General features: G+C 41.5%; 1 protein-coding gene across 1 annotated transcript; it reads right to left on the minus strand.

The window, feature by feature from the left end:
- Positions 1-271: 271 nt before the first annotated feature.
- On the minus strand, positions 272-14,627 carry ilf3b (interleukin enhancer binding factor 3b). The gene is made up of 18 exons (XM_083896002.1): positions 14,564-14,627; positions 12,209-12,284; positions 11,263-11,486; positions 10,987-11,161; positions 9,816-9,963; positions 8,374-8,465; positions 7,143-7,238; positions 6,199-6,310; positions 5,975-6,072; positions 5,784-5,895; positions 5,566-5,679; positions 5,006-5,211; positions 4,705-4,878; positions 4,346-4,627; positions 3,960-4,089; positions 3,808-3,849; positions 1,219-1,638; positions 272-913 (listed from the first exon to the last, which is right to left on the minus strand). Exons 2-18 carry the CDS (start codon positions 12,209-12,211, stop codon positions 726-728), a joined length of 2,616 nt encoding a protein of 871 aa, XP_083752128.1. The 5' UTR covers positions 12,212-12,284; positions 14,564-14,627; the 3' UTR covers positions 272-725.
- Positions 14,628-16,565: the final 1,938 nt, after the last annotated feature.

Genomic DNA, 16,565 nt, shown 5'->3' on the forward strand with positions numbered 1-16,565 from the left:
TTCATTAAATGATCAGTGGTTCAAAAAGCTGTGCTATTTTGAGACCTCATTTCAAAATAAAAATCATTTAATTCACACTGTCGTACATTAACAGGAACAAATCCCACCCAATCAAAAAGTTACATTGAGCAGAAATGTAGATTTCACATCAGAATGTATGTGTAGTTTCCAGTAATCTCTGAAACGGTTTAAAATAACTACATCACAAAACAAAACTAAAAAGTCAAATAAAATAATCTCACTGAAGAAAAGACCAAGCATGATTGGTCTATTGAAGTGTTACAAAAAATACAATGTTTGTAGTTTAAAAACTACACAATTTACTAGTTTCATATGAAAAATAAACAAGTTCATACACTCACAGGAGGAACAAAAGAAAAGCCAGAGCTAGTGAGTCAGTAATTTGTAACATCAGCATTGATATTGAGTGATGAGGACTGGTAGTACTGATAAAATAACAATAATAAAAAAAATAGAATAACAAAGACACAAGACTAAGCACAGACCAGACCACTGGAACATACCACTAAATTCAGCCGTAACTCAGGTCTGACATCTTATTTTGTGCCAACATGTGCTACATATAAACTTAAAAGCACATACAAAGCTAATGTGGAAAAGGCAGGGAGAGCCCAAGCAAACTGTCAATCAACTTTCTTTGGAGAAGGCGTCCGACACTGCAGGGGTGCTTGGTGCCCGAGATTCATTGACAGGAGTCATACAGTCTATCTGTACTGGTAGTTCATGTTGCCTTCTCCTCTGCCGTAGCCTGTAGGGTTGTGGTACTGAGAGTGATTGCTGCCAAAACCCTGGTTGTTGCTTCCTCCTCCTCCTCCTCCACCACCTCCACCACCGCCGCCGCCGCCGCCACCTCCTCCTCCCTGTGTGTTGTAATTGGACTGGTTGCTGAAACCTACAAGGATTGAATGAGAGCGGTTTAAGTTCCACAACAGGACAAATGCTTAGAGATATCTTTGGCATTAAGAGTCATTATAAGTCACTGTTCACGCAGCTATTCTATTTGCTTGTGGGACATGAACCAGGCTGGGAGGACATATAATCCTACATTTACTACACTGACTTGCTCTTACTGAGCCTACACCTGCTGCATCACTTCCACATGCTCAGTTTTTACTCATCAGAGACATCTTTAATCATTACAATTACCCAGCATGCTTTTATTTATATCCTGAAGCTTCATAAATCCCCTCGACTCACCTTCATAACTGTAGTCTTGGCTACCTCCACTTCCCCCCGTCACTTGGCTCGGGTAGGCTGTGCTGTACATATATCCACCCGCTCCTCCCTGGTTCTGGTTGAAATTCTTCTTTCCCTGCCCATAATTCTGGCCATAGGGGTTATAGGAGCCCTGGCCTACGGGGCTGGTGGATTGGTAGCCGCCCGAAGGTCCAGTGTTTGTTCCTGGAGGACCTGAAAAGGGTGCCTTGCCTCCTTTGTGCATGGCGGGCTTCTTTTTTGGGACTTTGGCAGCAGAAGTGGCAGTGTAGCCTCCGTCGTTCTGGTAGTATGAACCGTAGGAGTCCTGTGCTGACCCTGGTGCTGTGCTGGCTGGAGGGCCGCCTGATGGGCTGCTCGATGCCCCGGCTCCTCCGTTTGTGCCACCGTTGTTGTAGTAATCTGGGAAATGACATCATGGCAGAGTCTTAAATGGACATCAACATTAAACATTGTATTATGTAATAACTTGTCCCTGATTAATTTAATTCAGACCCTGAAATACGACAGAAATGCATGATGAGGTTTATTTAAAAAAAGGCAAACAAGGGAACATAAAAAAGGTAGAAGAAAGAGTCTTCCTGACCACACAAACATCAGCTCATCGGTGTATGCTCCTATTGTCAACAGTTTCACTTCATCAGTGTGCTAATGCTGTTCCAGAGGACACTGCACTGACCACATACTGCCAAGACCACCATGCATTCAGTGTAGCTATGACTCAACAGTGTGGCTGACGTAACACAAACTGCTAACTCTGTTTATAAACATGTGGCAACGGTTAAAAAAAAGCAAGGCAGAAAAATTCCTATGTCAACTAAATGAAAGGGCAGTGACAGAAATGCAATACAATGACATTAATAAAACAATCAATGAATGTTAAAAAAGTTAAAACATCATCATCCATGTGACGGTAAGGAAATGGTAGACAAAGGCTCAGGCAGATTATGTCTTTACAATGATCCAAAAAGGCAGTATGTTGTCCAGCTCAAATCATGTCGCAGAAACAACGTTCCGACGCACCACTTCTAAAAAAATAAAATAAAATCTGCCTCCGCAGTTCAGGGAGGTCGGTCCAGGTGTTTTTGGGGTATGTCCACATCAAGTTGAGAGAACGTAAGGTGACTTAAGGCTACATGCATGCAGTAGCACATTTTGTCTCCTGGAGGTTTCAGAGCATGACAAGTAGACTGGAAAGACGAGGGGTGGAGAGGTTGTTGTTGTCACTTTACTCCCAGGGTTGTGGACTTGGTGGTTGAAAGGAGTTCATGATGCTGCTGTTGTAACATTTTTGAGTATTTTGTCCATATTTTTTTTTGTATTCCTCTCTCTCTACAAGAATGTTTATGATTTTTCTAAGACTCGGGAAGATCAATGTTCGCAAACTCGTGGTTGCCATAGGAGTCTGAGACAAAGTCACCTAAAGAGTGAGACAGGGCAGAGAAAGAAAAAAAAAAATCAAAATTAGATTTAATTTTTTTTTTAATCCTGCCATAATTGTGGCAGTTGAATGAATAATTTGATCAGATTATGTTAAAACTGATTTGTTGGGTTTTTGTCTTTTTTAGATTTCTCTGCTCCTGTCACGCTCAGGTAGGCCAGTCCTCAGAACAGGCTGCCAAGAAAGACGAAAAGAGGTTCTCATAAGAGGGAGGTGTCAAAAAAAACAGATTGAATCCTGTGGCTTAAAGCAGAGAAATGTAAAATGTACTATATGAACATCCCAACAAGTTTTAGTCATCCTAAGAACAAGGGCTGCCCCCACGACCAGAAGAATCATTAGTCTGTGAGATTTGATCGGTCCTTTAAGTGGAGGAAATAAAAACACAAAGTTGAAACCTATGTGCACACAGGAAGTCTTAAGTGTGGGATCATTGTGATGAAACACCTCAAGAGGGAGAACTGCAAACTATGCATCATTTGAGCCATGAAAGTACATGCCTTTTAGCCAATTAGCATGGCCACTTTAACTTCAATGCTGTTAAGCTCATCTACTTTCAAGCAGGCAGTTCCACATTTGTAGCCAATGTGTGTAACATGGTTTGAGTGTGTACTTGTAAAATGAATAGTTTAGAATAGAAAAGTGTTGTGTTCTTGGTCAGTTAGTATGATGTTATAATGTACTGATTGTTCAGATCCTCTTTGCTAATTGTTGCTAATACATTCACAATCTATACTTTGAGGTTTCAATGTGTGGCTCCTTCCGTGTGTGGTGGCTTTGGTTAATAAAATCTAGGCTATACTGATTAAGTTTTTTTTTTTTATGGTTTGTGTTATTTTTAACATCTCCATTTACAACATTCTTACTCGGACCGTCAAGAAAGACATTTTAATACTAAAAATCACTATAACTAATGGTTGACTAAAACAATTCTTCATCAGGGAGGCAGCCCAACAAAAAACCAACTTATAGTCCATCCTGCCACAGGACACACACACACAGACACAGACATCCCATTCTGACACAGTGGCTCACATATTGGTTTGCTTTTCACATTGTAAAATGAGAACCTAAAGAAGGCACACATACGCAGCCATATCAGGAAAATGAAAGATTAAATGAAAACTCACTGTATCCAGCATTGTTCCCATAACCATATGTTCCAAAGCCACCTGGAAGGAAGTGAATACGACGTATGTTTATGCCGGTTTAAATAAAGGTATAAAGTAATGTTATAACAGTTAAAACAATGCGTTTGCTACGACTTAAGTGCTGTTGTTACCTCCTTGACCGTAGCCTCCTCCGTTATTGAAGCCCCGGCCCCTTCCGCGACCACGCCCTCTTCCTCTGCCTCTGGGCATACCTCCATCTTCATCTCCAGGGGCTCCCATCATTCCAAAGCCCGGAGTGTGCTGAAGAGGAAATGAGTTTTAATGGTAGCCTACATATACAGTACAAGAGACCATTCAAATTGCAGTGCTGATGTTGCTTAGTCAAACAAAAACATGCACTTAAGAACATCTGTAAAGGTGGATTTGACTACACACAAGTTAAATCAAATAAATTGTACACCTCTGATAACGATTCTTGGAATGATATGTTTAATAAAAAATTTAAAGGAATTTACACTAATACACCCAAGAGATTTATTCATTTCATGGGGCTTACCATGGGTGGTCCCTTTTTCTTCTTAGCAGCCTCAGCCACAACTCCTTCAGGGAAGAGTTGCTCCAGAGCAGCTAGTGCGGCATAAGCCTTAGCCACCTTTTTGTTGGACCCTGTTCCCTGGAACTTCTGACCATCGATCTCCACCTCCATGACAAAGCGTTTGTCGTGGCTGCCGCCGGTCTCCGAGATCAACTCGTACTTGAGGCCGCGGCGCTTCTCGTTGAGCTCCATGACGGGGTTCTTGCCGTTTTTAGTAAGGATTGGTCCCTGCTGACGGGCATTCTGAGAGGAAAGGGAGACGGTCAGTGAAGTAAGAGGATTTGGCTGTAGAGGAAAATTATTGTTTAGTAATTTTGTACCTCTGCAGCATTAGTGGTGTCTGCATTGTCTGCTGCTGGTGCAGTTGTGCTCATTTCAAAGGGCGTTATCACTGGCTTCACATCTTCTATGGCGACAGGTACTTCAGCCTCCTCTATTTTTATTATATCAGCCTTTACTTCAGCTCCTGTGGGCAGACCCATGTCCTGCAGGACCTGAAATGATACACAAAGATTCGAGGCTGATTCAATTGAAAGGGAAGTTTGGGAAAAATAACAAAATTCGGAGGCATCTCAATGCTGCAATGTTGAATTCCAACAACTAAATGCTACAGGTGCTCACTTTTACAGCTACATGGAGCTTGGCAGTGCGCTTGGATGGACCGGAAGCCACAAAGGACTTTCCATCTACTTCGACGGACATCGTGAAGACCGGAACATGAACTGGACCAGTCTGACACACAAGCTTGTACTGGAGACCAGGCTTCAGCTGATTGAGCCTCATCAGGGCGTTCATAGACTGGGGAGGCTCAGCTTTGTCCTCTGGAGCTGGTGGAAAAGGACAGAATGAAGGCTTTAATTGAGGCACTGCACAAATATTAGCATTATTATCAATTTCTCTATTGAGTATCTTGCTGAATCAGTATAGTAGTAAATAATTGCCATTATGCAACTCCACCAGTAGATGTCACTTTATTCTACACCAGGGGTTCTCACTCCTGAGCCTGGGGAGCCACTGTCCTGCATGATTTAGGTTTCCCTGCTCATACACACCGGATTCAAATGGTCAGCTCTGATAACAACCCACTTATTTGAATCAGGACAGTGGCTCCCCAGGACCAGCAGTAAGAAACTCTGTTCTACACACACTCTGGTCAGTGAAGTGATGACAAGGGCACTTACTTTTCTTCTGCAGTTTTTTCTTCTTCTTATTCGGACTCTTGTCATCAGTTCCCTCTTCCTCCTCGATGGGCCTTTTCATTGGTGGGGCATACGCTGTGCTGGGTGGGATTTGCACTGAAACAGACACAAACAATTGAGCCCGAGGGAAACTATAAGCACCCGTCTTCATTTCCTCGACACCTTTTGACAACAAAAGAGAACTATTACTGATTACTTACCAGTATAATCAATGGGGGTCTTCCTAGGAGGTTTCTTGGGCATCTTAGAAGGAAGGGGATCCATTCCAAGCACTTTGTGAAGCTGTCCGAAGGCCGATAGCCTTAAGGCATGCTGAACATACAACAAACGGTGTCAACTTCACATTCACTGATGTAGCAGTTAAAAACACATTTCACTGGGCCTTACTCACTTGTGCACTTGCTGTGATATCTTCTCTCTGCTGCTGGTCCAAGTGACCAACAGCATCTGTAGGCTCCTTCTCGCATGGATCAGAGATTCCTGCGCTATCTACAAGACATAATTTAAATTATCCTTTAAAATGTGGTGGCAAAAAAGGCTGCATATTTCAAATTCAACAGTGCCGTTTAATAGATTAATCAAATATACTTCAGAGGAGAGATTCCAAATACATACCTGCCATGAGGATCCCTGAAGCCAGACACTCTAAAACTCTGCGCAGAGCTTCTCCCGCCCCCATGGGCCGGTTCCCTGTACCAATGGCTTTCTCACAGATCAGCTCCAGGGGCTACGCAGCAGGGGAGAGAGAGAGAGATTTTATTTAAGGGTGCTATTTATAAAGCTTGGCTGCTAACACGGAGGGATTTCTAGGTCACTGCGTTACATAGGATATATGTGCCATTAAACAGCCAAGGTGGAGCCGTGCTTCTTTATATCTTGGCAGACTTCATCAAAAACAAACATGAAGGTTAATCTCTTTTTTTTTTAAAGGGCTTTGATGTTTTGGGAATGGAATTTTCAAATACAACTGCCACAAAAGAGCTTCAAAGGGACTTTGAGGCTACGTGAAAATGTACAATCAATTGTCAATCAATTTATTTTATTAAAATACAACAATTATTTAATTCCTCAAATAAGGATTACAAAACAAAATAACAATATTCTTTAACAAGGCAGTCATATTTTAACTGTTAAAACCTCTTAAATGGAGTCTCTTTTTGATGCCATTTAACACCCTGAGCTTAGAAGTTTTTTGTCTTCTGAATTTGAATAAATCCAAAATGGAATAACTCCTTCAGTTTAAATACCTTGTGCGCGCAGACCCTAAAAATCAATGAATCCTTCCCAAGCCTTGAAGAAGGCCCACACTACAGAGCACACACTTGATGCCTACATGTTAGCAGCCGCTAACAAATTACAAATGTTCATTCCATGTAGGCCAGGGTTTCTCACTCCTGTCCCAAACACACCTAATTCAAATGGCCACCGAGTCAGTAAGCTCTGCTGAACGACCCATTTATTTGAAGCAGGGAAATATCTAAAACATGGAGGACAGTGGCTCCCCAGGACCAGGAGTGAGAAACCCTGGCGTAGGGCTGTAATGGTTGGTTTAAACTCACCCAACCACGAAGCGGAGCCCAAGTAGGGACACGGACACACAGGTCCCTTAGGATCCGGATGACAATGACACAGGAGCGGAGTCCGTTCGCTCTGGCCTGAGGACACAAGCAGGGAAGGGGAGAGGCAGGGGCATGAGGAGGACAAGGAGCCTGAGTCATAAAGTAAGACCATGTGGGGCGTTATAAAGCAAGGTAAACATCCAAGTAAATGAAACAAATAAAAATGAAGCCACACAGACCATTAGAGCTTAGCTTTGTCGTTTTGGAAATATTAAGTTATATTGAATCTTAAAACAATGTTTGATTACTTTCTATAACCATTAACAAGATGTAGCTGTGAAGACGATTAATGCGGTAGTAATCAGACATATGTGTGTGAGTGAAAAAAATATATGCACTTAAGATCAAGTGAAGAGGAATCAATAAAGTCACCTCAAACTTAGGAACAGTTTTTACATGAAAACCAAGTGAACTACTCGAGAAAGGATGCACGGATGAGCGTTGTCACTGAAAGGGGAAATGGTTAAGTCAGGGGCATTTTAAATAACATTAAAAAACTATGACTCAAGGTGCAATATTTCTGATTTTGTGGAACATGGGTACAAAAAACAGCCTGAGAGCAGGAAAGGTTGAGGCCACATACTCTACAAAAAACAAGCTGCTAAGATGGAGCACAGGATTTGTCAAGAAAGAGTGTGAAAGCCAAAGATGACACAGGCCACGACACTACACCTTATCACTACAAATGAACAAATCTTCCCTTTAAAACTACAAAATGTGGAAGCAAAAAGTGCACTATGAGCAGCTTGCAGAACTGTGAAAACAACAAATCACTTACACAAATGCAAATAGTATAGAAATATTGCACCTAGACACAAGTTTGTATGCATATGTTAGTCCCAGATTCATTAGCTAATTGGGTTAAGCAGCTTGGAGGTAGGCTGATGAACTTGACTGGTGACTAAAAGCAGCAATGAGCGTCGTTTCAAAATGGCACTGCGGTAGAACCTGCCTTAGTGAGCAAAGCAACTCTACAACAGTGTAATGACAAAGGTTTCCTAAGAAACAAACATCCAGATCATCAAATATCACTACAGGAAGAACACTTTAAAAGGAGTAAAAAAAAAAAAAACACACATGGAACGCCCAAATAAATGACAAAGGAACATACAGTAGAACCAAACTCAAAACTAGTCCTGTTTTTAGAGACAAATAAAGACAAGATCCAAACCTGGAACCACTTAGCGTGGCGGAGAGATGCCAAGGCAGTTAGGCATTTCTGCCTGTCCAGAACATCCGGTGGATCGTTGACTGAAAGCGTTTCTATTGGCAGGTGGAATAAGAAGACAAGGTACAGTTTGACCAAGGGGAGTTCTGTCAGCCGGCCAGGGGGAACACAGGCAGCCTTTCCAAACCACAGGCAGGAGGGAGAAGGGGAGGGGGACCCCTCCATTGAAGAACCACTAAACACTCTCAACTTAACCTCCCAGTAAATTTTGAACTTAAAGCCCACCAGAATTACAGTATTGAAAGGTGGGTTATAACTTCACGTATTAGAGAAAAATAGAAAGAATGAACTAAAGCCCTTATATTGAAAAAATGTGCATGTTTGAGATGCATTGCAAATGGGAGGTTGTCTATCCAGCCCTGCGTTAGTTTAAATTGATGCCTTAGTGCTTAAAAAAAGGTTTCTTTTCTGGTGCTAAAAGGAGATGGAGCCCCTCCCCTTCGCCCCTTTACTGGGTACACTGCACTTTGCCCCTTCCGAGACAGAGAGCGGCCAGTTGGTCAAAGGTCCAGCATCCCTAAAAATTGACAAACTAGAAGGCTTGACAGAGAGAATCAGAATTGGAACCACAGGCAGAAATTATCAGATGCACAAAAAGTGAGTATCAAAACAAGTCCACACTGCAGCAAAACTGATGGCTTGAACAAAAAAGACCCAAACTGGGCATCACTGATGGCAGAGGGCTACAGATAAGGTCAAGGCTTGCTAAAACGGAGATCCTCTACTGTTGAGATCACTCAAACAAAATACGTCTTACTTAATTTATTATAAACGTTGATCAAAACGTGTCAATCGCTAATTACGACTAAGCACCAACAGGGGCTGATCCCTGATTTGAGAGAAGCTGCACTGAAGTACAGAATCCAATATCCCTTGTCGTTATCTGTAAGCCTGAGCCTTCCCTGCTAAGAACATCAGAGACAGACAATAGCCCACTGCTGGGTCTCACAACCAAGGGCAGTTTCACCACGTGTTTTGCTACTCATTTTTGCTGCAATGCAAACCGTTCCATCAGTGATAAAACACATGCAAGCAAAGTGGTCTCTCTCTCTTTTGTATTTGGTTAAATTCTCAGTAAGCCTTCATTTCATTGGTGATCTTGATCATCAAAGGGAAGAAAAGCCATGTCTTCAGCAGTCAGTATACTAACCTGCCCTATACTGTATATTGGGCCATCAAAAATGTACGATTACATCACATGGAACTATGAGAGTGACTAGAGAGCTATAAGCATAGCACAGATTCATTATGTGTCAGTACATTTCTTGTCCCCTAGCTCCATTGAAGGCCCAATAAACAATATCTGTCTAGTCTGGTTGCCTGCCTGGCCTCCCTACTGGAAGCAAGGCACCACTGAACCAGTGAGGTCCCGTGTCGGAGCTTACCTCCAGCTGCAGCTTTCTCCATCTCCTCGCGAACCAAAGGGGACGTCAGGTGAATGGTAAGGGTGAGCGGGGGCTCACTGGTGTTCTTAATGGCAATACTGGCTTGACGGATGTCCGAGGTCACCACATATTTGTCTTCTACGATCAGCTGAGAAAAGAGAGCAAAGAGCAAATTCAAGACGATGCATGCATTTGCTTCTCGTGCAATTGTCAAACCACGAGCTTGCAATAACCTTCACAGGAGCAGGAGTCAGAGTAGAAATCATAGACTAACAAAACGTGCCTGATTAAGTGTGTCATTATGGTATTATTCTGTGGTTTGGCCAGCAGATTCCTTCCTCGTGTCAACACATGCAGTCAGGGACCAAGTGCATTATGTCTGTTTTGTTAGGTATGAAAATTAAGAGCTCACCTGACAAATCTGCATGACAAACAGCTTATCGTTGATAAGTTGCATCTGATTTACAGTCCATTTGATTTTCTGGGAAACTTTTCTTCCCCATTAGGTGTGAGGTTTGCTGGCCAGAAATACACTTTCGGGTGTGTGATGTCTTATGACTGAATGCAGCAGACAGGACCATACTTGTGGTACCACGTCCATATTAAATCACTGCTCTATATGTAGTTTTTGGTATATTTGACTAAAGGCTTATACAGAAAGTTCCACAATTCTTGATGGATTGTGTACGTCCCTTGACACTCTGCTTGCAGCTATGGGGAAACATTTCTTCATTAAGACTAAGGGTAGTTCCTTAAGGCCATTGGATAAACAGATTCCTTTTTATGTGACAGCTGACAAGACATAGTGAAATTAAATTTGAAATTTTTACTTTTGTTAATGGCCTAAGGCGTTAATGATTCTGAAGTTAAGGACATCACTGACAGCACCTTTCAAGAATTAATGCCCTGCTAAGAGAGAATAACTCGAATGTGTACGTGATGTTGTCATTTCCCTTTAGCAAAAGGAATTTTAAAAACACCAACAGGCAGGGAAAAGAATGTGAGAAATATGTGGTGTGAAACAGGCACCTGATGGCTGGTGACAGGGAGGTCAAAAAAACAAAATACTTTTGGCAAAAACAGTCTGCGTATTGGTTTCAACAGTACAACACTGGTTAGAAAATGTGATAACATTATACTGCACATTGAATTAGCTGAGCCGTGTTCTCACCTTGAGCTGTGAATCAAGGTTTTCAGACACTTTCTTCAGCAGATTAATGGAAGGCTTTTCCTTGCAGAGGAGCACCAGCTCCAGGTCCAAGTCCCCCTTCAGTAGCAGCCCCTTGGCAACCAGGCCTACTCTCATTACACCGCGCAGTGAGCGAGTGGCTTGGTCTTTCAGCTCACTACCAAAAATTAACACAACAGATTAACACAAAAGGCACAATGGATGTGTCAAAAAAAAGAGACTGTATCTTGTAAGTGAAGATAAATGACATCTCTTTACCTTTCCTTATCAATCTCTATGGCATCAGCGTCAGATTTGGACGTTCCCTTCTCCTGCTTATCCAGCCAGTCAGAGACTGCCTTCAGGGCACGCTCTGTGCAAGACACCATGTTCTGAACACCTTCCAGTTCCTCCTGAGTTGGGTAGATGGCGGAGTGTTTGGCCATGACGTGGCGGTCATCGTTCATGAAAACGCGCATGGAGCGGTGGCGCATTGGTGGAGGCTAGAAATGAAAGGAGACAGGACAATAAATAAGTTTGAAATTCAAAGATGCTTCGTGCTGTGGCAAGCTTTAACAGCTCGATTGTTAGTAGGACTAACTTGTTAATATGACAATAAGAAAACCAAGTTATTGCCTTCATCTGACTAAAATCAGACTTTTAACATGCCTGTTAATGCACTGACTCTGAATACTTTCTCTAGTTTGTGAATTTCCTGGTAGAATTTCACAGTTGTTTGCTATTGTAAACTTTAATCCATGGAACAAAATCTTATAGTGTCTTATTCAGAAAAACTATTCATCCAACTTAATCCTTCTTTGTGGAATATTTTCAAACGGTTATTAACAGATGGACTTACTTTCTATCACTTGTCTCTGATTAATTAAAAATACTAAGTAAGGTCTCATATCAACACCAAGCTTCTAACACAAGGCAAGCGTATGCACAGACAGCCAAAGCCAATTTAGAGAGGAGCTGTGATGCAGAAGCTGCAGCATGTGTTCCTTCAGCCGTGGGCAGACTGAATAAGACAAAACACTGGCACTGGAATTCCAGCTAGAATTAGATGTGACACATTTATTTGTCTAATTCGGAGAGATATTTAACAAAAAGAACACCATACCCCATGCTTTGGCAGCCTGTCTGCTGTCCAAACAATACACCAAATAAAGCAATGACACATACAAGCAACAAAATGGAATCAATGTTTGAATGAAATAATTACCATTGTTGCTTTAATCTGTGAGTGCTTGTGAAAAAAAGATCTTCTTTGCGGAAGACGACAGCGTTGCAGTCCTTCCCTATGAGGAAAAACAGACACACACTTTAAAATAACACAATGGCAAGGTAGAACTTGAATGTCACTGTGGGAAAAAATCTGTAGCCAATTAAATGCACAAAGAAATGGTGAGGACACAGGGAAATTCTGCAAACATGTAACCTGGAGACTGGGTCGTTTCTGTGGCCACAAATGCTGAACAGGATAAACCACTACAGTCTTAAACACAACGTCTAATTCACTCAGTTAAAGTAAAAAGCACAAGCAAGGTTAACAAGAATCAAGTTTTATCAAGTAGAAGTCGTAGTGATGTAACATGAAAATCTGACTCCGGTTTTTGAAGCCTCAAGGTTCACGATTTGGCCAATGCCATGTTGAGGTTTCGCAACTCAAAATTCTCACCTGCAACAGGGTTCCTATTAGACAATATCAGCGGTCCCCGATATCGATGTATACTCGAATGTGTGCTGTGCCTTATTGTCAAAAGGGAGTCCAATTCCCTTTTCATATTTTATTTTGAATGAAATGTGTAATGACTCTCTTTTCAGGCCCATGAGGAATTAGAGGCTGTCAAACTTAAAAGGTATCTGAGGCACTCAGGTGTAAAATAACAATTACCCTTTCTCAATTCATGGTTATCATTGAGGTTAAACGCAAAGTGTCCACTGATGAAGTCTATTAAGTTAATAATATAGATATATATATATATAGATATATATATATAGAGAGAGTGGTAGGATTATTGTATTGCTTAAAATCCTCTTCACACCCCAATTGTAACAGACAGGCCTGCAAAAAAAACCACCATCCAATAATATTGCCATCTGCACCATGCTCAGAAGACAACGCCAGAGCTTGTGCTAGCTTGCTAAATAGTTGCAGCAGCGTTGTAACAGAAAAGGTGCCAACAACAAGTGGTCGATCCAAGACTACAGCGAACACCGGTGCTGCGTTTGAACAGTGGCGACAACTGAAAGTCCAGAAAGGGCTGAAAAGTGATGCCACGGTGACCCTGTTTTACTGCACAGGTAGGTGAACTCTATGTCTGTGTGATCATTTGAGAGTATTTGTTGTCTTTCAGAATCATCTTTGCTAACAAGCATTGCATGTTCCCCTGGTCTGGAGGGAAGTCTGTAGAAAGGGACTTGGAATTTTGAATTCAAATGAAGTTTTTCCCCCAGGATCTGCAACATACCTACCTTTAATTTGTTAACTAAAATATCAGCATTTGCCCTGGCATACTGATTATCATATTGCACAAGGAAATCCATATGTCACCAAATGGATATTTTGACCCTCCCCCTTAAAGTATGTATTCGTTTGTCTGTTATTGGCTTAATCGTTTTTGAGTAAATAAAGGATTTTTTTCTCTACTAAATAGTGACTCATATTTCTATATTTGATCTTCCACGTAGACTTTATGGACTTAATCTAAACATAAATTTGCTCTTATCCATTACCCAGTGCATCACTGTCCTTTGTTTTTCCTCATCCCTTTACATATGATTGACTATGGGTCTCTGTCGCCTCAACAGATCAAGTCGCTATCATTGAGCATCTATAACAAAAGATATCAGGGCGTTGTCGAAACAGTGCTATCTTTTCCTAGATTAGCGCATTGAAAACAGCTAAGGCCAAAACAAATGAGCAGCATGTAACGAACATGACCATCATACTTGGCTTTTTTTCTCAGTCAAAGCGTTAGCGGCGATTGGGACGAAACCAACAAGCTGCTGCAAAACAGCAAGCCGCAAACAGGTTGACCTGTTAAAATTAAAGTGACACCGAAATCTTCTTGCAGGATGGAGAGTGAGAGTTGTGAATAATAGATATATTGGACACTAAGCCCACAGCTCCATCAGGACCATTTAAAAAAAATGACGCCATTTTATTTCAGTGCAGGACCCGACAGGAGACGGCAGCTAGCAAACAACCCTCTCAACAATACTCATTGCCCATCGCTGACACAAAGTACACTTTACAACAAACCGCAGTGATATTAGACGCCGTTGATTAATTCAGCCAACGGCAAAAAAATAGAGAGTTACAATTCAATTATAGCCCTGTTGTCCACCACACACCAAAATGGTCGAGAAGACGAGACCGAGACCCCATTGAATGTTTAGCCAGTTAGCACTTAGCAGGTTAGCTTAGCCAAACAAAGCCGCACACATATATAGGTTTCTACCGCACACGTACAGTCACACAAAAACAACCGACAACTGCTCGTGGCTTTGTGTTGTGTGTGTGTGACGCTGTGCACGAGGAGGAGTGTCAACTGTGAACACATTTATTACGTACCGTGTGTGTGTTCACAGCGGCGGAAGGACGTCTCATTCGGTGACTCCTGGTGTCGCTAAGCAGGAGGAGTGCGGTGCAAATGGAAGATTCTGTGCAAGCCCTCACGAGCTAAAAACGAGGACGCTGATTGGACGGGAGTCGCATGTGACTCTTCTCCCATTGGCTAGAATTCCGGAGGGTACCGAGCCAGGGGCGGGGCTTCAGATGGTGGGGATGTTCTACCCGCAACAGCTGCCTTCAGTGTTTTGAGGCCTGTACGCTGTTCAAAGCAATTAATAACAGGCACATTAAGCATCATCATGTATCCGGATGTTCTCATGTCCTTCAAGTGTTTACTTTTACTGTGGGAGTTTTGCAGTTTGGCTTCAGATAAGATAATATTGTTATATAATGTATAACCCTTTTTTCTTTTTAATTATTCTTTTTAACCATGATCATGACTACCTCTTTGAGGTGCACTGAAAATCTTGGTCACCTCATTAGGTTTTATGTGTACCTAATAAAGTGGCCAGTGCAGCATTCTAGGGATTGGTGTCAAAAAAACACATTTGGTGCTATAGCATCGTCTTTCCTCGTGCAATGAAAGGGCAAATATCACTATTTAAAGGTGCATTATGTAATAAATATTAAGCAACTGGCCATAAAATCCTCCTGATATGTCACAGAGACTCAGGAACAATATTCATATTATTAACATAACATACTGGACTCACCAATAACAACAGTAGCAGACAAAATATTTGCATTAAAAAATATTTTGCAGACCGCAAAATTATGTTTTGAAATCATGTTTTGGCATGTGGCGCCACCTACCGCCGTCTGCCAATCATTGCAGTCAGTAGAGTCTCAGCTGCCGAGCAACCGCGGGTTACCAGTTACGCCTGAGCTACAATGGCGGAGAAAACGAAACCTAAAAGACCTCGGTATTGAATATGAATTTGAGTGTAGTAACCGTTTTTGGCCACATTCTTACATATGGCACCTTTAAATGAACCAATAAAGTAAACAGTCCCTGACAGTTTCCATCTTTCCAATGAGGGAAACTTGGTTGTAATTTACCCGGCCAAAAAAAGGGACTTTACAGCTGGATAATAGCGGAGAAAGCTACGTTAAGAGATGCTTCATCCACATTCAATACATAGACTTTATGTATTTTGTTCTCCGTGTTGTGAATGAATAGAGAAATCGTGTGATGCATCGCTATATGATTGTCTTTCAATATATTGGATTATCACAGTATCATTGTATGGTGATATTATTGGTATCATGGACCATGTATCGTATGGTGAGGTACCCTGTGAAGACCTTTGTCTTTGTATGCCTTTGTTTTTTTTCTTGACTTTACTAAGGAAACACTGCTTTATTCTGACACAGGTGTAAAAAAAATATTAATATATAAACTAAAATGAGGTGAAACAGTAACATATAGACATTTAATGTAATATTACATTCATCTTTTTTTTAATTAGCTTTTGGAACACATTATAATTTCACTTCAGTCCCCAGACATTCAGGGGAAATACTGTAGATACATTCAGAGACACACACAACAAAGACACACACATTCACATTTATAAATCACACACGCACCACACACACACACACACAGTGTTTTTCACATCTTCAAGCTGAGGTAAAAGCACAGCTTTTTCATTTTGCTCTCTTATGGGAGCATTAACACAAGTCATTGACTTTTATAATATTGAACAAACAGCATATTTATGGACACAAAGTGTTTGACTTGAGATGTTTGCTTTAGGACTATGCAGTCTTCACTTTTGCTGAGTATGTCATTCTCCTGCACACACAAAACAACTTTATATTTACAGCTGCTCTCATAGAGGGCAGGCATTTCGATATCCACCTTCAACAGTTCATAAGGTTTTTCCCTTTGCAGTGTATCACTGATTCATTCGTTCAACAACCTCAGGGGTTGTAATTATTAGCTGGACAGTCATCTTGCAAACTTGGATCATGTGCTAACAAAGGTGGCCTTGCTCTA

The sequence above is a fragment of the Microchirus variegatus genome, assembly GCF_963457635.1.
Source record: "Microchirus variegatus genome assembly, chromosome: 10".
Taxonomy (NCBI): Eukaryota; Metazoa; Chordata; class Actinopteri; order Pleuronectiformes; family Soleidae; genus Microchirus; species Microchirus variegatus.

Coding starts and splice junctions, on each gene's coding strand:
- ilf3b (XM_083896002.1), bottom strand. Junction 9,964..10,986: donor ACCTTGATTCACAGCTCAAG/GTGAGAACACGG, acceptor CTCTTTTCTCAG/CTGATCGTAGAAGACAAATA. Junction 8,466..9,815: donor GGAGAAAGCTGCAGCTGGAG/GTAAGCTCCGAC, acceptor ACCTGCCAATAG/AAACGCTTTCAGTCAACGAT.